This window comes from Venturia canescens, chromosome 1 (assembly GCF_019457755.1).
Source record: "Venturia canescens isolate UGA chromosome 1, ASM1945775v1, whole genome shotgun sequence".
NCBI lineage: Eukaryota > Metazoa > Arthropoda > Insecta > Hymenoptera > Ichneumonidae > Venturia > Venturia canescens.
Genome location: NC_057421.1, coordinates 9,235,028 through 9,256,954, shown reverse-complemented (window position 1 = coordinate 9,256,954; position 21,927 = coordinate 9,235,028). Strand labels below are relative to the sequence as shown.

The window sequence follows — 21,927 nt, the reverse complement described above, 5'->3', positions numbered from 1 at the left end:
TGCTCCAACGGGGGCACAAAATATCGAGAGAACGAGGACTGCTCCCACGCATTCCCCCCCTCTCTCTCTCTCTCTCCGTTCGTGCCGCGGGACTGCTTTTCTCGCGATCGTAAAAAGGCTAAAACTGTAACGATCGAAAATACCGCGAACCGTAAACGAGTCACAAGAGCCTGAGAATTGCTGCATATCCATGAAACTTTATGTTTCACATTTCACAGCTGTTTTTTAATATTATTCACAACAAAATTTCCTACTTGAGGACTATTCTACGAAGAAATGAAACTTCATGAAATTATATTGACATGAATTAGTCGGCGGTAGCGTCTCGACGCAATTTCATGAAGCCAGCTCGTGCCCTGCTGCCAATACAATATTCTTTCCTCTTCCAAATGAGAATTCCATTCATATACAGAGTCGTATTTATTTACTCGTGCAACAGGAGCTACAATATTTTATAAAAAAGCGGCAACGCGTATAAATTTTATAATCTACGTCGCCGGACACGACGCCTGTACAAAGGCTAACATCCGAGAGTTGAACTCCCCATCCGCGTTAGATTATGTAAGCAAAAATATTAACGACTTTTAGTGTATCGTTACGATAAATTTGAGCTAGAATTTTAGTGCCACTTTGGGCTGGATTTACGGAGTATTTGTAGGGGAAGAAACGCTTCGTCATTACGAATTTATCGAATTAAACGTAATTCGAGGAGACTCGCGAATGACGAAAATATTGAAAAATCCTCGGCAAGCAACCGGATGATTATTCGAAAAAATGAGTGATTCGCGCTGCGTTCCCGATGCTCGGCTCGACGGATCAGTCTCTTATCGTTCGGCAGAACGTTCGTACAACTAATGCAAGTGATATTCAAGCGACGTGTACTCCGGAGCGTCTCCGTTGTTCGCGGCACCTGAATTTTTCGCTGGACAGTTCGTTTCTGATATCGGCAAAACTTTTGTTTTTCGTTTCAGGTACGAAGAGAAAAACGAATAAAAAAGCGGCGAAGCACGAGGCCGAAAAAACGAAGTAAACGATGTGCAGATTGCCCACAAGGTCGCCGATGACCTGGTACAATTTGGAGACGGCGAAGCCGAGTATGCCGTCGGAAATGGTGATCGCGGCACCAGCGACGTGCTTAGCGCTCGTTGGGAAGAGCTCGCCGATCAACGCATTTGGCAGGGTGCCCAAGCCCACTTGATACGCGACTTGGAAGAGGATTACGTCGATAACAGGCAAAATGTTGATCGCGGATAATTGGACATTTTGAAAATCCAGAAGAAGGTAAACCGCCAAGACGCCCAGAGTCAGGCCCGAGCCGAGAGTCGAGACGATCAACAGCGGCCTCCGGCCGGCCCCTTCGACCAGGCCGGTCGACAGGGCGCCGGAGACGAGACCAACCGCGAGGACGATTATCGTCGCGATATTCGAGTCGATGCCGATGTTCGTTTTGCTGAAGAGCGTCTCCAGGTACTGCATCGTGCTGAAGCTTCCGCTCAATTGTTGAGCCACGATCAGTCCAAAGACGATGAAAAACGCTCGCCTGTTGTTCGACGACAGCAACCGCCGGAGCTTGAGCCCTCGGTCTTTCGAGTCCTCGCGATTCTCGTCCACGTTTTTCAAAACGTTCTCCAGCTCGCGCTTCGCCTCTCCGGGCTCCTTAATGCCCTTGAAAAAAATGAGCGCCTTCGTCGCTTCCTCGTTCAATCCCTTGGACGCCAAATAATAAGGGCTCTCCGGAAACCACGCGAAGGTCGAGAGAAATATTATTGGGACGGAGAGCATCACGAGGCCCAGCGCAGTGTACGAGACCCAGGGACCAACGCTGCAGGCCAATAACGAGCCGGTGAAGACGTTCACCGCTATCAACGTCCCGAGCGCGCCCCTTATATTCGTGTCCGCCACTTCCGACACGTACATCGGATTCGTCGTGTAAGACATTCCGACGCCGATCCCCAAAACCACCCTCGAAGCGTACAGCGCTCCGACGCTCCCTGCGACCAGCACGATCACCCAGCCGACTATGTAGAAAATACTGCTGAACATCAGACTGAACTTTCTCCCGTGTCTCGTTGCCAACCAGGCTCCCAGAAACGGTCCGACCATCGATCCGATCACCGTCAGCGATACGATCCACGAACTCTCGTCGCTCGTTATTCTCATCGGTACGTCCTGCCCTTTCAGTAGACGAGACAGTATCGTCGTCGTCCAACCGTACACCGTGCCGGCCGCTATCATCGACAGCGTCGCTGAAATATTATTTTTGTCGTATTTTAATATTTACTCGAAATTGTCGACGCTGGGAAAAATGTGCGCTGGGAAAAGCAGAAACTCTACGGAAGAGGGGGGTGGAAGAATTTTACGGAAAAAACGAAAAATTGGGCCTGACAGATCTGCCGAAATAACTTTTCTTCGTTCGATGAAATTTTCTGTTTTGTATCAAAGCGAAATATCATTTGGAGCAGAATTTATTCTCAATAATTTTGTTGAACGAATACACTGATTTTTCTGATTGTTTCATCCTCTTTCAGTCACAAATCTGACGTCCGCCATATTGGATCCACCATTTTGAATTTACGAAATCTGACCTTATATTCGAAATCAGCGACACTGAAAACCTTGGCGTACCAAATTTCATGAACATTAATGCGCAGATGAAAAATGTATGGCTGAAAGGGTAAAACAACATCGATGGAAGAATGTGAAAAGCTCGATAGTACATTGATGAATAATAAATATAATTACGGTTATTTTGAAAGCCCATGAAATCGAAGATTTTTATGATTTATTATCATCATTTGTCCATCGACCGTTGGAATACGAACGACTCGATTTATTCCGCGAATTCTTGGGTCACGATATTGCAATTTATAATACTCGTCGGGTGTTTTTATAGTACGAATATAACGCAAACGAATGTTTGGCCAATTCTCGTGTTCGGAATAAAAAGCTCCGAGATTTGAAGAAAAATAAAAAAACGGTTTTTTTGGGCAATATTTACCTGAAATTGATGCTAGCCATTGCTTCCACTGAGTTCGATTCCGGTTTCTTTCCATTTCGAAGTCTTCAACGTTCGAAGCTTCCTCGGGCTTTTCGAGCTTCAACATGATTAATTAAGAATGAGAATTTTTGTAAAGTTGAAAGGTATACGAAGAAAAAATGGAGAATGGATGTTGAATACTTGAACAACTACTGGGAAGCTCACGCGTCTTCTGCTTCCACTGTCGAACTTCGATCGTGCAAAAGTCATTACGTAGATTCGGGATTATGGTGGAGAATTACTTTCGGGATTTGAACTTACGAGCACGACTTGGCGTGAATTTGACGGTTTATTGGTTTTTCCTTCGAGCTTCGGATCAACTTTGCTTATTCATTCACCTGATTTCGTATTTCATAAAACCCTACAAACTTTTAAGCCTTTGGATAAGCTTTGACATCAGAATACCGAGCTTTTATTCGAATTTTCAAAAATAACTTGTCACTGGCCGAAAAATCGAATGGACCGTTTAATGATTCAACTGTCATCTTTTCGAACAAAGTTTTATCAAAATGCGTCAACCGAGTTCGAGAGGTTACTCGAATTCACTGGTGATTGTGCAAACTACCATTAAATTAAAAACATTTTTGAAATATTCGTAAAATCGTAATTTGTCATAAAAATTCGATGCCCTTCTCGAGCTCATTGCTAGGTATGAAGAAATTCATAAACAGGTGTTTCGATTCACGACTTGAATATTCCTCAAGTGAAATGTTGATGCAACGCTGTAAACAGATGGCAGTATTTGGCGCATGCGTCAAGCGCTGACGAAGCCACGTTTTTCTCCATAACCTAAATAATCCGAAAACTAGAGTATGCTTAATCAGCACAGAGCAATATGGTCAAGTTCACACCGTAACGGTCACGAGGATTATTCGCGTCACGAGTTATTTCCGAGTAGTAGATATGCGAATAGAAATTTATTTATTAGTATATATCGCTCACCAGAGCGTCCATCGTTGTAGCCATGATGACGACGCGTCTATCGACCCGTCAACTTCTAATCTCAAGAGGACCACATATATAAATATATAAATACAGATACGAAAAGTTCACGAATCGTGCGCGTTTTTATGAGATGACGATGCGTAAACGTAAGTGTTGGTTATGTGCGTTCGATCGTGTTCAGTTACGGCGACGCCGACTGATGAGAAGAGACGCGATTCTCGTTTGTTTTTTCCACTTGATTATATTCTCGTCAGCCTCTCTACATCGTATTTATATACATATAGAAATATGCACGTGCTGTACAGACATTAAGTCGAGAGAGCGTCGGCGCGACTTCCAGTTCTCTGGTAACGTTTTGTATATTTATAATCTCTGTAGTGTGTGCCGACTGGCTGAAGTTCAGCCACGAAACGTTCATATCTTTAGCGCTATTGTGGTCAGATAACACACGTCGAGAGACTCCCGCGCGGAGGCGCCCGTTTCCCTCGCTTTTCTTGTCCTCGCTTCGCGCCAGTGTTCGTCACACGATCAACAAAAAATCACATTAAAAAACCCATCCGCACGAGGACAAACTGCAGTTAAACTCGTTCGATGATGACTCGTCCTCACATTTTACACGCTTTTTCACAGTCCTCTCGAATTTTCACGACGCACATTTCGATCGAACGTATAGCAACAGTTCGTCACGTTTTGTCTACGCATCTCGACGGATTTCGTTCCTTCGTTTCTGTCCCTACATTTTGACGTTTTGTGAAAAACTCACAATTACAATTTTTGTCGTTTGTGTCGATAAGATAACCTCAAATTTCAGACGGAGATTCTTCGGGCAAACGCGAGCGTAAACGGATTGAAATATGAACGAAAAGCGAAGTTCTCGCGGGTTACTTTTGCGAGCAAGTATTTACACGTAAACTTGTACCTGCTGCGTCATGTTCAAAGATCACTAACGTTTCGATGCTTCTGTACTTCGATTAATCCTTATCTCTGCTCTCGACGAGTTTACGTCTTGTCAAATAGTAATAAGCTCCACGTATCCATATCTCGAATCGATAGCAGCGAGAGGAAAACTATTTTTAAAAACGAATTGTGGAATAAACGGAATCGAAACAATACGAGATCAAGCCCTCCGCCATAGTTTCGACTTTATTTCTCAGAAAATCGGAGAATATGATTTCTGGGAGGATTCAAAAATCTGCTTTGTAGAGAATTTTCGATACTTCGAGGCTCTGTTGATTCTATTACCGCGCGTTTTTTCTTTTCCCTTTTTTAATTTTAATATCGAGTTGAAAATATTTGGAAAAGTCAAGGTTGATGGGTGACGGCTACGTGATTATTGCAGCAACTATATATTTTTCGAAAATTTCAAAAGACGAAACTTGCTTGAAAACAACAATTTTATTATTTTAGAAATATAATTGGTAAAGAACCAAACATTTTTATACAATTTTATTATTAAAAAAACGTTTCAAGAGTTCATTTTGACTAGCGTGGGTGCAGCAGCTGCCGCTGCTGTTGAAGTCACGCTTTCAGTTTTGTTTACAAATTTTATAGGTTATGAAGTGAGTTTACTGTCCAAAGTAGTGTTGCACTGGAGAAAAATGAAAAAATGAACGATCTAAAAATTTACCGGGATAAAAATCGTAGTTTTGTAAAAATTTACAAAAAAACGTGGCGAAGCTAACGAACGACAAAATAAGGTCGAACTGCGACGTCACATGCGAACGTATATTGAATGCAGCGTTGTCAAACACGTTACTCATCCATTTGTCGTGTAATCCGAATGATTTCTCATCAGATATTTTTTCATATTTCAACCAATTTTCAATGGTAAGGTTTAAAAACTAAAATACTCATGTATTCTTGAATATTCACGAAATACAACGATCGATTTTTGTTTTGCGAAATCTTGGATATAACTAACGAAAAAATTCAATAACTTTTCATGTGTGTATGGCTTTCATATGCCGGCGTGACGAGTGTCAGAGAAAAGTCGATGTTCAATATAACTACACGGTAACTAGGGTCGAAATTTTGCAAATCTATCCAGTAAGTGTTCATTTTTGCCTGCCAAAAATATCATCGCGTAATCTTGGATAGCGAATATTCACCCATCTACCTTGAAAATTAGTGAATTTATCAAGCACACACGGAGCTTCGAAATAGTCGTAAAACTTTGAATAACGTCGACGTAAGAAGTTGAATTTTTCTCTGCGTCTTACTTTCATTGTTCGTATCGTGATTTCTCTTGACTTTTCGCTTGTTTCCCACGTCGCGGGAGTGATCGCGCGGCGAATTCGGGGTCATTGGACCATTCCTTTTAGCACAAAAGCACTTTGCATGAGAGATCGCAAGTTGACAGTGGCACGCGACGAATCTTGGTACGATTCTCGTTGCACTCTGTTCACCCTATTTATTCGACGTGGCTTAATCCCCATCTAATGAAAAGGAACGACGGCTGATCGGCGTATTTCGTCCCGCTCTCTCCCCGCCACGCGGCCAATTGACCTTAATCTTATTATTAGTAATTATAATTACATAGCCGAAGGCACACCCGCAAAACGCAAGACGAACTTGAGCGGCTTGAAGTGCGAGAACGCCAATCGTCGGCAAACGAATGTCGTCTTATGGGATTAGAACGAAGATTAGTTCGAAGATTAACGAATGAAATCCATTGTTGCACTTCCGGTTAACGAGGCCTCCCCCCACCGTCGTTTATATAAACGGCAGCACGCGAAATAAATTCCCCACAGAATTCGATCGATCAACTATTTTTAGTGATATCCACAAATGTTTTTATCCACGTTCCACGGAAATCGACGACGAACCTCCAAAACGGCGTAATTTGCAATAATTTATGCACGGAAAACTCGCGACAAATTTTCATTTAAATGAGCGTCAAACGTCCTTCAAATTTTTCATATTTCTGTATGATTTTACTTCAGCCGATAACCACTGCTCTACAAATCAAAACGCTCTTCGGTTTTTCATCTCGAATAAACCAAGATATGAGAGTTAGGAAATTCTGCCTCAGAGTTGAAATATACCAATAAATAATCCCTTCAAGTTTCAAAAGTCCATGCTTTTCTCCTCGCCGCAAAAAAGTCGCGAAAAAACCCCAAAAAATCAGGCTGCCACACGGCGCGACCCCCTCAGTCAATTAACTCACTTGTCCTAGTTATTCACATTTTTTCTGCCCCGTAAGCATTTTTCTCATTTAGAAAAGTTTCTACACAGCTTCACATTCCCGAACGTATAATTACTCTCCACTATGCAGTATACTTCGGATGACGCTGAAGTTTGCATCGTTGGAGTCCAACGAAATGATGTAAAAAACTCTCCAATTATTCCAGTAATTCTTCAATTTCGTTCTCTGCCGAATTTGCAATTCGCAGCAATTCAACCTACACCAATGCTTCGTGAAATAAAAAATTGGTCAATTACAAATGTTTTTTTCGTTCGTTTCATTGGACTCCAACGTTGCAAACTTCAGCGTCGTATACTTCGGTCCATTTTAGCGCCCTGCGACGATTTTTATTCTGTTTTAATTAATTTACTATGATTTGCAGCACATCGACAGGAACTTCTCGCGATCAGTGCTCGAGCTCGACTGCTAATTCCCGTGCATACGTAATTTTCTTTCTCCCATCTCGTTTCTTATCGTCAGTGTAAACAATCCGGGCATTGACGGATTGCTTTACATAACGACGTAAAACCTCGTTCCCTCTCTATGCGAGCGATAAGAAAACTCATTTCGAAGAGTATTTTCATATTTACAGGAATAAGTGAACGCCCAGTGCACACACGTGGAGAACAAATTAGTTGAGTGGGTTCTGCGAGAGTTCGTTCAGAGATCAGCGTCGTGATGCTGGACTCGGGAAGATATCCGCGTTGTTCGAAGGTCGGTCAGAATCATTTCTCCGTTTCATTTTTTAAGTAAAAAATCATAAAAATTGGTCATTTCTCTTCACTTCTATCTCTGTAAATATAAAATTGTTTGCTTCAAAGGTTCGTCAGTTTTTCAATTCAGTAAATCACCGAACGGATTGCGCCGAAAGTTTGACGGGATGAAAAATCGCGTTTCCGACTTCGTTCCTGGTTTTACGGAATTCCGAAACTAATGAGCTTTTTCGAAAACGTAGAAAAAATCGAGTGTTCAGTAGTTTCCGAAATTCTCATGTGCCAAGAAAGCGAATTACTAATTTGAGGAGCACTTGAAAATGAGCTGTGAATTGTACAGCGATTCGAATAATTGATGAACAGTTCAAAGATCCTGAATATTTTTTCTGACTGTTACATTTTAAAAAAAGTCAGAAAAATCGTATTTTACATTGAAAAATCGATGCGAGCCGGGCCCGTAAGCAGAGCTACTCTACTGCAAATGCGTTGTTCGCAACTCCAACTTCCCGGGCACAGTCGGCATAAAAAGCTGCGACACTTGTTCCGGGTTGACATCGAGCCACCGCGCGGTGAGTCGCTAATTAACTCTCCGGAAGAAAAAAGGTAATTTTTTCGATGTTGGAATATGGTTTGCGCGAAGCCGCGTTCAATTTTCCAATTCGATTAAAAATAACCCGAGTTTGTTTAGGCAGTCTGGTTTTGACAGATTATTTTGCGTTTCTCGATCACCCGCTGTTGAGCGTTTTCATCTCTGGATGAGCGACTTTCGAGAAAGTTGTGACGTCGTCGCTGATCCACCCATGCGTTCGAAGGCAAAATAAATTCCACGAGTTTCGGGAAACTCCACTCTCATTATCCCATGACCATTGAAAATAAATGTCAAACCCACCAAATTGAAAAAATGTATTTTATGGCCAGTGTATTTTCGGTACCGTAAAACTCATTTGTTAGTGTTAAATTTGGCAACGAATTCGATTTAATCGTTACGCCGGAGCTCTCTACGGTTCGTATATTTGTTGCCGTTCGGCAGCGGAGTCCGCTGATACTATCACGATTCCATATCGAATGAATTACGCTAATACGGAGCTATGTAAATGCAACGCGATGGGTCAATGACCAAAAAGTTCATTTGAACCGAGTACTAATTATTTTTTCCCAGCTCCCCGATGCGATTTACCCGTTGGAAGGAATAAAACAGAGTATCAAAACGAAATATTCGTTTAGTCGAATGCCCCTCTAACTCTCCGCATATCAATGAGCGTTACGAAACTTTAATTCCATTCGCGAACGATTTTCACCGCTCGTATATCAGCTATCGAAAATTAAACGTGCCTCCGGTTATTATGAGCCTCTAATTATTCGATAACGCGTGGCTCAGATCGCTTATGCGTGCGTAATTACATCGTTCCTAACCAGCTTTTTGTTCGACCAATAAAATCTCTTTTTCGTGTGTTCCGTTGTGGAAGTTCATTTTAATCACGCGCTGCCTACAAATACAAAGAGCCTAATTATGCGCCGCAGCTTCGATGTACGAAGGCTCGAAAATGTGTACATCGATCGATTTTTCTTCGTTCATGATCCAATAGGCATATCGCATACACGCTCGCGTGAAAAACTGTGTTCGATGTTTTTTATTTTGGACACTCTTCTTCTGCTGTTTTTAAAACCGCTCGGAAGTTTATAAAATTCTCCACGCTCCGCGGAGACATGATGAAAAAACTGGCAATGGACTCGCGCTTGGAGGTAACGAAAGCACGCGAGAAGGGATCACGGTTCGTAGTGAGCCACTGAACTTATACGTCAGCGAAGCGACGCTTGACCGTTACGAGAATTTTGAAACAGTTGACGCAAAAAATCAAGGGGGGTTGACTTTTTTGATCGTCGGGGGCCTACGGATGGGGGAAAAGCACCAAACGAATGAACCTCGGTCCATTTCAATCGTATTCTTTCGAGCGTATTTTTATAGCAGTTGCGGACCCCGCTGTATCAACGGCCGTATGTAAATACTCTTTCAATTGAATTTTTCCACGAGAGTGAACCTTTTTGAGTGGTGGAGAATAAAAACTGAACATTCGCGTGCACCGACTCGACACGAAGCCATTTAAGAGGATTGCGTTTCCGATTGAAGTCAATTACAGTCAATTGTCAACGTGTTAATCAACGTTACTTTTCTGTTTGCTCGTTTTGTATTGGTAACTCGATCAGTTCCGACATAATAAACGTGGATGAAGCGTGTGCGGTTTTGAGATTATATTCCTTCATTTGATTTTGTTACTCGATACATTTTCGTCAACGACTTTGTATTATGAGCTATAAGCTTTTGTTTCACACGAGTGTCGCGACCAAGTTTACAGGAAACATAACCCCTCAAAGCAAAACTGACTCAGCTCAAGCAGTTTTCGATCGCTCGAAATTGAGTCGTTGTAAAACTTTATGAAATCCTAACAAAATGTGAACACTGACTTTGTTGCGTTTCGATACCGAGCAGTTAATTCATATTTTTTTCAAATGCCCAAGAAACGAAAATTTCAACAAGCCTCGCGCGAAGCACGGTAAATAAAAATTCCGATACTCGTACTCGATTTTTTTTCAAATTTATTTCATAACCGCATGACGAATATATTTACTATTGGAAATTCTCACTCTCGATCGTATTGAATACGAATTTTCACTCATGAGAAAAAGCATCTGCTTTGTAAAAAATATTCGCATAATTGAACGCACGAATGCGCACACGTTCATTTTTCGACTCGAATTAGCGACGAAAAGGTTATGTGACTGTATTCTCTCACGTCGATAAATAGCGCGTTCGAAGCCGGATAAAAACTCTCAAAGTTGCTTTTGAAAGAACCAGGGGAAAAAAATTTACCACATAGCAGAACATCTGTTCAAATCGTTCATATAAATCTGTAATGATCATAAATAATAACAAATTTCTTGATGAAATAAACTGTGACGTGTTATGATCGACAGGGGTTACGGAAAAGTATATGAGATCTCGCTCTGCGGCTTCTAAAGATTGCGACGAGTTCATCGATATTTTGATAAACACAGACATCCCGCGAGGGTATTATGAGAATGAAATTACTTATCATCCGGAATCCGGACTGCACGAGATGTCAGCAGATCGAAAAATGCGTGTACGACACTCGATCCTATAAACAACTGCATTTATGATCGACGTGTATTATTATGTAATTTCAGTCAGCGTCTCGTCGCTCGGCGGTATATCTACAATATTGTAGTGAACTCAAAGAAACAACGAATTCCACACGGAATCACTTGATTTTTGCACTGCTTGCATTTATGAATCCTGCACAAACTGAATTTAACTTTAAACTGAATTCTGCAAAAAATATCTTTTCACCGGTGAAATCTGACTTTAATTCTGATTTTCGAAGACGTTGATGCGGTCATTTTGAGGTTGGAAAAAAAATAACTCGAAATTGGATCTGACAATGGGAACGGATTTGTTGATCGTGAAATATTTGAGTTGGTGGAAGTTGTTTTGAGTACAAAAACAAAAAAAAATTCTTTGTCTTTTCGTTCGTTTGCTGCTGCATCATTCGATTACGAACCTTCCGATTTATAACGAAAGACCACATCAGTCGTCAATTCTATTTACACTCCATCTATATTGATTGACCGAGCAGAAAAAAGTTCGTATGATATTTTCAAACGCAAACTCAGGAACTAGTGAAACGTGATGACACGAAGATGGATTGTGATTAAAAATAGTTTCATTCCGTACATAAAAGGGAGAAAACATTGTTACTCTACAGCTCTCTAGCGCGGAAATATTTCTCGCGGAACTCGAAAGTCGAAAACACTTGTCCTGCCATCTGGAAGATCTCTCGTGAACTTTCAGTGCAATCTTCCCTCTCTCTTCTTAGGAGGGCCGGCACATTTTCAATGTGTGCCGGTGGAATCACGTGAGGCGAAATTTCAATGAGAGCATGTTCTGATGTCAACAAACAAAACTGAAACTTTTTCTGCTTTTTGACCACTCAAGTTCTGGAGAATTAGGAGAATTCCATGAATATTATTCATTGATAAATTTATTACTTTCCTGCTGTCATCTGTTCAACGATTTAACCAATAAACGAAATCGTTTACTACCGGAAATCATTCGACCGCGATGTCATTACCAGCTACCGTCAATCCTGCAGTTGTTCGCATGCAACTGAGTAAAAACATCGAAAACTTTTACGACGATGAAATATCAGAAAATATAAAAATTATCGTGATACCGTTCGCAACTTTCATATGCGAAATCTTTTTGAGTAATTTATGAATAGTATTAATAAACGTCACTTGTTACCATGTACCAAAGTAGCAAGTAAAAGTGGATGTAAAATTCATATTTTTTTAAAGAAATTCACACGAATCTGATGGAAAATAAAAAATTTTGATTCGGAGTAAAATTTCGAGAGAGAAAATGTTAGATCAGTATTTATTGTAAAGTAGAATGCATCGACTGCTTACAAAAATCCTGTTCCCTTTTGTGTGAGAACGTTAATGCACGTTTTACGCATCAGATGTGAACCACATGATAGCAGTTGTACAGGAATTGTTTGAAAAACGGTGATGACGACGATCGACTACGCGGTGATGAAAGAATCTTCCAGAGAGTCATGACGCATCAGCGTTTGTTTGTAAGCCCTCAGCATTTTTTCTTATCAATTTTCGTTGCGCAGAAAGAGAAATGAGAGCTTGAATTAAATACAATACTCAAGAGAGCAGTATCAGCACGATATTTAGACGGAAAGTCGAAACTGACGATCCGGCATGTTATTTTTCATGCTCCGAGCGACACGATTCCGCATGTCGACGAAAGTTTCGAATGACAGTGTTTTTCTTTCATTAACAAGATTTTTGAAAAGCCATGCAGTTTCGTGATATAAAGAGGATTAGTTTCAATGTTTGATTTACTGAATTTACGAATTGAAGAACGAAGATTTTTTCGTCGTGTAGGTACAGGAAATGAAGGAATAGAAAGGTCGATTGCAATGAGCACAAATCTTTTATTGAATCAAATATTTGACGTCGTTGCCTTCATAAACAAAATGAATGCAGCGTCGCAATTCTGCGGTGACAATTGCGTTGATGTTTGTTGCTTTTTTCTGAATCGCGTGTGTAGGAATAAATATGAACGGATGGACATATTTTCTGTCATTTTTACCTCGTGCTCTAATAATCTACGGTATCATAGAGAGAAAAAATGATTAAAGCCAAATTTGGTGGGTAGCCTTAGTTCACGAAATTTCTTCATTTGCAGGCGCACGTTTTGCAGGCGCACGTGCCTCCGGACTTGCAGGTACATTTGTCTGAAAAAAAAACGAATTTCATGAAAAAAGTGAATTACTATTCATGCTTTATTATCGTGAATTTTTATCGTCTTGTCATCATTTTTTCTCACCTCCGCAACCGTCGTCACAGCACTTGCAGTTGTCACCGCACTGACATCCATCCTTGCAGCTGTCTGTAAAAAAGCAATAAAGAATTGTGTCAAGAAATGACGTAATTGTAGCATGAAAAAACAACTCAGTGCTAAATATTGAAAAACGTTATTTAAAAAATAGTGCGAGTTCGTGGAACGAAGATGGCACTCAGCAAAGTAAATTGACAAACAACCATGAACTAGACGTCTCTTCCATTAGCTCAATTATCAATTGCCCGTATCAGACACCGTACGCTGCCGAGGGTCTTCGTAATTATGAGTTAACGATCGCTAATGCATGAGGAGTTGAAGGGGATTTTATGCCAACCGGCGGTGCTCGGCTGTCAATTTTACTTCGCACAATATTTACTCCTTCGCTAATGCAGCGTCGAGCTCGTTAAATTATAAAACTCTTCCTTCGATCACTGGCTTTTTTGCAACATTAATATTTTTTATTACCCATTTTTCAACAGGACTCAAATAACTTTTGTGAACGAACACGAAAATATTCTCTCTTTACAGCCCGAATACGAAAAGTTCTCGTTTTTCCCAACGAAATTACTCGTAAAATGAAAAAAAAAATTATATTAAGTAGCTTTTTCTTAAACTCGTTTGTAAAAAAAAATTGTATTTATTTTAAAACAAGAGATTGTCATAAAATATGCAGAAAAAATAACGATGTATGTAGAAAATTCACGGTCACGTTACATTCGGTAACAATTCACATCGAACAAACAAATTTTCTAAACGTTCTTTACGTGCATTCAAACTAACAAAACAAAAGTAATCGAAACGAACGATTGAGTCACCGACAAATTGTAATGAGAGTGATTATTATTGTGACGAAAAGTTTCTAGAAGTATGTTCAAGTACTGGATGACGAAACCTCGTTTAATAAGATGAAAAAAGTTTGATGACAAGAAAAAATATTAAATCTACAGAGAATAGAACAAAAAAGAAAAATAAAAATATAAAAATCGTGATTCGGAATGCTTTTTCGAGTCGATTCAACAGGTAATAAACATTGATTGAGCAAATCGAATAAAATAGCCGGCCATGGTTGCATCAACCAACAAAATGAATAGGTTAATTGCGCACACAGAGAAGGAAGCGTTTGTAATGAAAAAATAAATATTTCGTGTACCTTTGCACTTGTCGCAGCAGGGTCCCGGCATGTTTTCCAGAAGTTTGAGGTTTTTCACAGGGTTTATAATGACACTGGTAGCAATGTTACTTGCACGTTGGTTTGTGAGCTGTTTGGTCCTCCGTTGAATGTGCGCTTGAATTTATTGATCGTTCCCCGCCTTGATTTCTCACCGTTGGAGGGGGCCCTGACCGCGGCGTGTGCAACGAAAAGAAGCAGCGTGCCATGTGCAACCTTCCACTCGAGGCTCCACCGTAAAGATGTTGGAAAAGTGATTGGTACGTTTGCACTCGCGGCTTATCCCAGGAGCGTGTCAATCATTTTCAACGTACGGAACCAGCATGGCCACGAGGTCGCAGGAAGGCCCTATAATCACGGTCCGCACGTTTTATCGTTGCCGCTTGATCGCATCTGAAATTAGGACCAAATTAGAAATCAAACCAAAGAACGTTTAGTTCTTATGTTCATTTTTTCCCCTCTTCACATATAACAGGGTCACTGAATTCATTCAACGAACCGACAAAAAACTCGCTACCGAAACTTCCACGCTCTAATTAAACAGCGAAAAAACTTACCCATTTTCCGTTCGATGTCCTGCAATGGATCTAGCTCCGGAAATACCGTTCGATCTTTTTCCCACTTCATATTTCTCTTCTAGGCGCGCGCCGAAAAGTTTTCTCATGCCAATCGCGAGAAGCGCCAGTGTTTCGAAAAATATTCGCTGTCACTCGAAAGAATAGTTTTCCGGCTTCTGATACGGGAAGCAAGAACAAAAAGTGTTGGAGAATAAAGTATCAAAAATTTCAAGAGCATTGAATTTTTTTCAATTTTCGGTGTATGCGGATTTAACGAAACAGTTATTTACGAATTACTACGACATTCGATCAACCGAAAGTAAATTGCGGTGAAATGCAATAACGGGAAAAAAGATTCAAAAAATGGATGGGAGCGTAGTTTTTTAAATTGCGCAGTGCTGTAAATAGCGTTACAAAAATCGACCCGGTGCTCTCGAAACAAGTCACGTTCCTGTGATAATTTTTTATATATCGGCGATAAGGGAGAGCGCCAGGTCCAATCTGTAACGCGTATGAACTATATATACGTATACATTGTTAAGGAAAGACTTCGCCGCACGGCACTCTTGGAGTTGACGATCGTAAAATAATAAAAAAAGCCAACATCTCACTTCCACGATCGCCGGCACGGAGTTCGGATCTGCACCGAGGAACGATACTAAACCGTCGATATATTTTTTTCTTATTTTCCCATCATTCGGTCTTGGAGTGTTCGAGAAGCGATAAATTCGTAATTCCTTCCAAACTTTTATTACGAAAAGATGGATTTTTTTGCAAAGTGAAATTCGAGCGTTGCAATTCTTCGCGTCGTGCATTGTGTGGCTTTTTCCTCAACTCGTATCTCAAGCCGTTTGAATTCCGGAAACTTTCGCCTCCGCCTATTATTCTTCGTTGTGATTGTTTGTAGCATTTTCCTCGCTCGGTTCATTCTCCATTGTTTCCTGTAAGCTGATGTATCGGATTGGCTAAAATTACCTTCGTTCTCATTAAAAAGCAATTATTATAGTGAACACTTTTGCACGCGGCTCTCCAATTAACCGTATGTGACGATGCCTCGGTGCACGAGATTGTGAAAAATGCGCAGTAAACAAATCGATTATACAATTTTTTTTTTCGTTTATTCCTTTTTTATCGAGCTAATCAATCGAAATTATCGAAAAAGTGTTCTTGAATTCGCGACATTAATTAACGAAACAGCGAACATGCATCGTTCGATTGGGCAATAAGCGAGACGATTTTTTTCCATTGAAAACGCCCATTTTATCTTTTTATTTTAAGACTTTTATTCAATAAAATATTATGACACATTAACGATCATGAAAATATATTCAGAGTATCTCGTGAGATCGTGAAAAATGAAAACGTCATAGCTGCTAGTTCAATATTTGTTTTGTACGTTTTCCTCTCCTCAAACTCACTTTCGATCTCCGGAATTGGAATGTTTCATTCGAAGAAAATTAGATCGTAGAAAAATTCAAAGACCGAAATGCTTGTATAAAATATTTTTTTTTTTTTTTTTTTTAATTTGTCAAGAATTATTCAGTCATCTCGAATAAAACGAACAATGACAAATATGCAAAGGACTCGAATAAGAATTCCTCCAAAGCCGAATATACAAACGAAATATGAGGATAAAATATGATGTTTTTTATCTAATCTCAAAATTTATATCTCGGAAAATTATTTCTAAAGGTAAAATTATTGCTCAGAAACGCTTATCGTTCACCGTTTCCGACCGCTCTGCCGCATAGCGTTATTAGATCGTGCAACTGAAAAAAAGTAATATTATATTTCGGTACTTTCGCCACTTTCTTACGACCATCCTCGCAGTCCACGTTCGAAAGTTTCAGAAAATTGGAACTCTGTAGAAACTCTAAGTCAGTAAACAATGGAATCACTTCGAGTTAGTAAAACAAAATAAAGAGCCAACTTTCCGAACACCCTCTTCCCCCCTAATCTGTCCATTCGTAAAATCGAGGCACGTAGTTTTCACAATTGTTATCAGAAGATCGACAAAAATTGAAGGTTCGAAATGGAATCTTTTCTTTTTTATATCCCATCAATTGTGGCTGCATAAAAAATCCCAATCAACAGTATTTTTCGACGTGTTAAATTTTTAGGACAACTATCAAAGAGTTGAATTATCACTTCTGCTATGAAGGAATATGAAAACTTAGATTGACTGCTCGTGGAGAGAGCACCGAAATATTTCTATTAAAGTCGCGATATGAAAAAATCATTAGTTTTGATTCAGTAGCAGAAAACTCTCAATAAACTACAATCGTATAAAATTTGCTTGAAATTATATAAAAACCGGATAAAATTTAGTTTGAGAATTCCAACGCTATGCCCATCTAGTCGCATAATTCGTTTTCTCAGCCGATCTTTGTACGTGGATAGACATGTCAGCGGAATCGCTGCCACTTTCAGGTACTTCGTGTTCATCGAAATTTCCAAAAACCTTCCCTTCGTGACGAATAACGACGCGATTCTGCATCGCTTTCAGCAATCCTCGGGTACGAGCTCCACCTATGCTTTTTGGACTTTGATCGATCTGAAAATACACGGGAAACTCCTGTTATTCTGCATCAATTTTATTTGTTGCGCAAAAGTTGACTAAAAAAAATATGAGTTTTAACTTACAGTGTGAACCCGCGAAGGAAGTTCATAATTCGCCTTGGCAAGTAAGAAATCAGGTTTTTGTTGATTCTCATCAGAGCAGTCAGACTGCGATTCAAAATCCTGGAAAAATGGTTGAAAATAAAGTTTCTAAATCTACTTTTCATAAATTTCATGTAGTCTCGAAGTCGATAGTGTTTCAATCATAAACTAAAATGAATGACTTTTCTCACAAAGTTTTTTTCGTAATATAACAGAAAAAATATACCTTCTGATGGGTAGGAATACGAAATCTGCGTGGACTGTTACGTGGGGTCGATTTCTTCGCAATACGATCAAACATAAGTTTTTCTTCGGACGTTTTTGCTTTTGTTGGTGTGAGTAGCATTTCGTTAGTTTTCGCTTGGACGTTTTGTATCAGATTCATATCGGTGCCAAGAATGTAGGTCCTGACAGGTGAAATGACATTGCCCCCGAGACCATTTCTGAATATACCAGGAGCATGGGGGCTCTTTATGATTCGGTGAATATTCGATTGATGAGGATCAACATCTTCATTAACGAACAACGGTTTTAATCGTTTGTAGGGTTTTACGGGTACGGATTTACCGGGTGTAACGAAAAATCGATGCTTCGGACTCTTCGTCTGTGTTATTGGCGAAGGAGTTTGCGTGCGAGGAGATTTGGTTATTTTAACCATTCGATCAACGTTTTGAAGTTTCGTTATCGGTGAGGATGTTGGTGGAGCGAGATGATACCGAGAGATCGGGCTTTCTACATTAGTTGAAGGAACGAATGGTTCGTTTCTCGAGTTCAATTGTTGCTTGTTACAAGATTGAAAAATTTCAAAGATTTCTGATTTGTCTGCTTGTCGACACAGCACTTTAGATGGCATTGGATTCGTGCTTTTATCATCAGTACGATTCGTTTGAGGCGTTCGACAAGTTTGTATATTTGATTGTGAACGATTGGATGACAACTTTTTCTCCCCAGACTTGGATCGAGACTGAGCCAAAGCCCTTGCAGTTGGACATAGCTCACCGGGCGATCTTCTCCTCGAATCGATATAAAGTCTTGGTGTTGTCGGCGCTTTCGTCTTCGGTGTGGCAGCTTTTTTGAGCTCTGTTTTCTTAGAATTGAGCCCTGACCTCGAGCTAAGAGCGCTTGAGCGAAGAACGTTTTCTGACCCTGATGGTTTACTCACGGCTTGGGATCGTTGGCTGGCCTTACCGAAGCCTCTAGAGGATGCTTCGGTATTGTAGGACTTTTTGCTCCTTGAACCTTGAAGAGTTCGGGATATGGAACGAGTATCAATACCAGAATCCATACTAGACATATCTTGTTTTTTCGTACGCTCGTTCTGACGTATTTTTGCTCGACAATTTTGGTAATTCATCAACGACTCGATTGTTTTTCGGCATTCGACTTCCGGATCGATACCGAAACGTTCTAGTACTTTAGAAAAATCTTCGTTACAGGCTTTTGCATCCTCTTCAATCTTCTGCATCTGTCGTGCTGTTTCGAAACATCTCTCGCGTTGTTTTTCCAATTCGAGCCTAAGACTCATCGACAATTCATCCTCGTCGAGAGCTTCGTCGTCGACGGGCGGTAAATCGTTAGGGTTGGATTCGATCCTCTCGTTTTCGCAAACTTCACGTTCCTGGGTCCCGTGAGCACGATGACTATCAAAAGTGTCGAAGTCTATGTGATTGGTTTCTTCGAGATCGGCCATTTGTTGCTCACTCTTCTCAACAATTCTCATTTTGTCACGTAGTTGAGCCGAAATGTCGGATCCTGAAGTACTGCGACTATTTTCACGGAGTAATTGTGTACGTGGACTCGAGGTTTCCTCGTTCAAGCGTTTCTCCAAGGAAACGAAAAATCGCGTGCTGTTCAGTGAATCCGGAGAAATGCATTCGTTGTTTTCCCCGACTAATTTTTTGAACCGATTCACTGGTGTTTTTTGGCAAGCTTTCGGACTGAATACGCGTCCCTCGGGAGTGTTGGGAGCATCACCGTCCGATGACACGTCAATCGGCGACTCTTCAATCGTCTCGGGTCTCTGGAAATTTGCATTTTTCTTTTCCTCCAAATGTTTTGAAATACCAAAAGTCGAATTCAAGTGTTCGGGCATTGATTCGTCCTGTATGAATTTACACATTTTCCGAAATTCTCGTGTCATACAACTCAAATTCACCCCCGTATTGTCGGCATAATTCTGTGTCGATTCTGACTCATCGATAATTGTCAATAATTTTTCAGTGAAACGTTGAGGCGAAGACATGAATTCTTGCGAGAATCGTTTCAACATTTTCGAACCGGATTCTTCATTCGTTGGCGTGCTTGCCATTCTTCCAAATCTTGGACTATGAAGTCTGGAGTAACGGCGCATAGGAGCACTCGATGCAGGAACTTCCTCGTTATTCTTTATATTGTAATTCGTGTCCCGCGAGTCTTGACTCGATTTATCCGACGATTCTATGTTTTTGTTCAATTCGCTGCTGCTGCACGGATCGTCCGTAGTCTGAGTCAATTCAAGATCTGACTGGGGCACAAACTCAACATCGATTGCTCTGTTCAGAGAACTTGGCACTTCTGATCTGCACGATTCGATGAAATTTCCATGTGAAGATGAGCATCCTGCTGTACTCCCAGACTGAGCTGTTCGATACGAGTTTTCTGTACTACCCTGTGACTCAGCGTCCGCAGCCTGACCCGCCAATATCGTAGATCTGTAACTCCAACTACCAGAATTGTCTTCTCTTGCATGACTCTCCACTGACAACTTGTCTTTGTCATTGGTTTCCATACTGTGTTGCTGATTCAATGGCTCATCTTGCATATCGCTATCCAGATCTGACCTGCAGTCTGTAGAATTACCTGCAAAATAAATGTTTCTAGCTTTTACGCTTGCTTATTTATGAGATAGGAAACAAGGTATCTCTCACTTTCACAGTAATCTGCTTGTCACTGGGACTTTGAACAAGAACTTTGGTAAATACTTTTTATAATACCAAAGTACTTCAGTGACAAAATTCAACTCCACAATTTTATACGAAACCCATCTGAATATTCTGACAAATTATAAGTTACGGTTGAATTTGTCAATGTTGTCGAATTAGATTTTTTATCTCTGGCAAACAAATTCACTTATGATGAAAAATTGTAACACTGTTGTTTGTATGCTCAGGATACTATAGAAATATTTTGAAATTGGCAGTTATTGTTTCAATAGTGAGAATATCTTGACTCAGGGTTGTTGTTGACTAAAATGAGAAATATGCTCAAGGACCATACTTGCGAACTGAGAACATGGGAACCTTGAAACATGATTCAAGCTTTGGTCTTTACTGATGATAGATTTTTTTCAAGCATAATTGGTAGTGGAAAATTAGATGAATTCGTATTATGTTATAGTATTTGAACACTAGAAAACTTACATGAAGTATTGTTACAGTTATAAAGAAGCTTTGACGATCGAAATTTTGATAAAAATGTTTTTTTGAAATTGTTTATGCATGCAATACTGAGCACTAAATTGACAAAAGCCTTTGTTCTCAGGTTATAAAATTATGAACTATTGAATTTCTAGATGAAAATCTGCAATAAACAGATCCATGAACATCTCTCGTATTTCATACATGTATATTTTCGTTTAGGGGCGTGGAATTTTCACCTCAATAACGAAATCGTTAACACATTTCCTAATGTTTATCAAGTTCCGATTAAGTGATGAATACTTGAATGAACCGGTTTTTACAAATTTCTCAAGAGCACAAATAAAGGAATTTTCTTGAGGTTGAATTTTGTAAGTTTGACATTATTTCGTCAATGAAAACATGATGCCGAAGGATCGAGTAAGTGTAACGTTAGCTCACGGCGTCCATGCAATTTCGTCAAGCTCACCTTTGTATATGTTCGAAACTTTCAATTTTACTGAAAGAAAAATCACTCACCGTATGATTGGCACAAGTGTGAAAAGTCTTCGCCGCGTCTTCTGCGGCTCATAATTAACGGCTGTATATTATGTTTCCTCAAAATTCAAATTGTTTCTTTTGAAAAACGAATACAACACACGATTCGGCGGTTACAGTTTTATGGCACGGACGAGATATGAAAATCAAACAAGCAAAAGGAGGGGTTGGAGGAGGGGAGTGATACATCAGGCGTGCCAACCTAAACAAGATGGCGGCGGGATATGAGGGAAGAGAGAGGGGTAAGAGAAAATTTTTTTCATACAGGTGTAACCCTGAGTGAAGCGGTGAAATCA

At 40.2% G+C, this 21,927-nt stretch overlaps 2 protein-coding genes and 1 long non-coding RNA gene across 10 annotated transcripts; 1 reads left to right on the top strand and 2 right to left on the bottom strand.

Moving 5' to 3' along the window:
• Positions 1–401: 401 nt before the first annotated feature.
• Positions 402–11,568, bottom strand: LOC122419230 (facilitated trehalose transporter Tret1-like). 5 transcript variants are annotated; one of them, XM_043433622.1, is made up of 5 exons: positions 7,424–7,560; positions 6,202–7,272; positions 3,980–4,802; positions 2,999–3,095; positions 402–2,246 (listed from the first exon to the last, which is right to left on the bottom strand). In XM_043433622.1, the coding sequence occupies exons 3-5, from the start codon at positions 4,001–4,003 to the stop codon at positions 868–870; spliced, it is 1,500 nt and encodes a 499-aa protein (XP_043289557.1). In that variant the 5' UTR covers positions 4,004–4,802; positions 6,202–7,272; positions 7,424–7,560; the 3' UTR covers positions 402–867. The 5 variants fall into 5 exon arrangements, with proteins under 5 accessions (XP_043289557.1, XP_043289556.1, XP_043289560.1 ...); XM_043433621.1 differs by lacking the exons at positions 3,980–4,802; positions 6,202–7,272; positions 7,424–7,560 and adding an exon at positions 11,458–11,568; XM_043433625.1 differs by lacking the exons at positions 3,980–4,802; positions 6,202–7,272; positions 7,424–7,560 and adding an exon at positions 10,968–11,026.
• Positions 4,193–12,932, top strand: LOC122419233 (uncharacterized). 2 transcript variants are annotated; one of them, XR_006262854.1, is made up of 5 exons: positions 4,193–4,329; positions 7,549–7,609; positions 7,759–7,880; positions 7,988–8,482; positions 8,568–12,932. It is a non-coding gene; the product is annotated as an uncharacterized lncRNA (long non-coding RNA). The 2 variants fall into 2 exon arrangements; XR_006262853.1 differs by having other exon boundaries at positions 7,988–12,932.
• On the bottom strand, positions 12,884–21,831 carry LOC122419228 (uncharacterized). Of its 3 annotated transcripts, none has more exons than XM_043433617.1 (7): positions 21,614–21,831; positions 17,926–20,537; positions 17,682–17,780; positions 15,039–17,592; positions 14,464–14,874; positions 13,299–13,361; positions 12,884–13,206 (listed from the first exon to the last, which is right to left on the bottom strand). In XM_043433617.1, exons 1-4 carry the CDS (start codon positions 21,663–21,665, stop codon positions 17,383–17,385), a joined length of 2,973 nt encoding a protein of 990 aa, XP_043289552.1. In that variant the 5' UTR covers positions 21,666–21,831; the 3' UTR covers positions 12,884–13,206; positions 13,299–13,361; positions 14,464–14,874; positions 15,039–17,382. The 3 variants fall into 3 exon arrangements, 2 of the variants coding, with proteins under 2 accessions (XP_043289552.1, XP_043289553.1); XM_043433618.1 differs by lacking the exon at positions 21,614–21,831 and adding an exon at positions 21,334–21,462; XR_006262852.1 differs by lacking the exons at positions 15,039–17,592; positions 17,682–17,780; positions 17,926–20,537; positions 21,614–21,831 and adding an exon at positions 14,981–15,015.
• Positions 21,832–21,927: the final 96 nt, after the last annotated feature.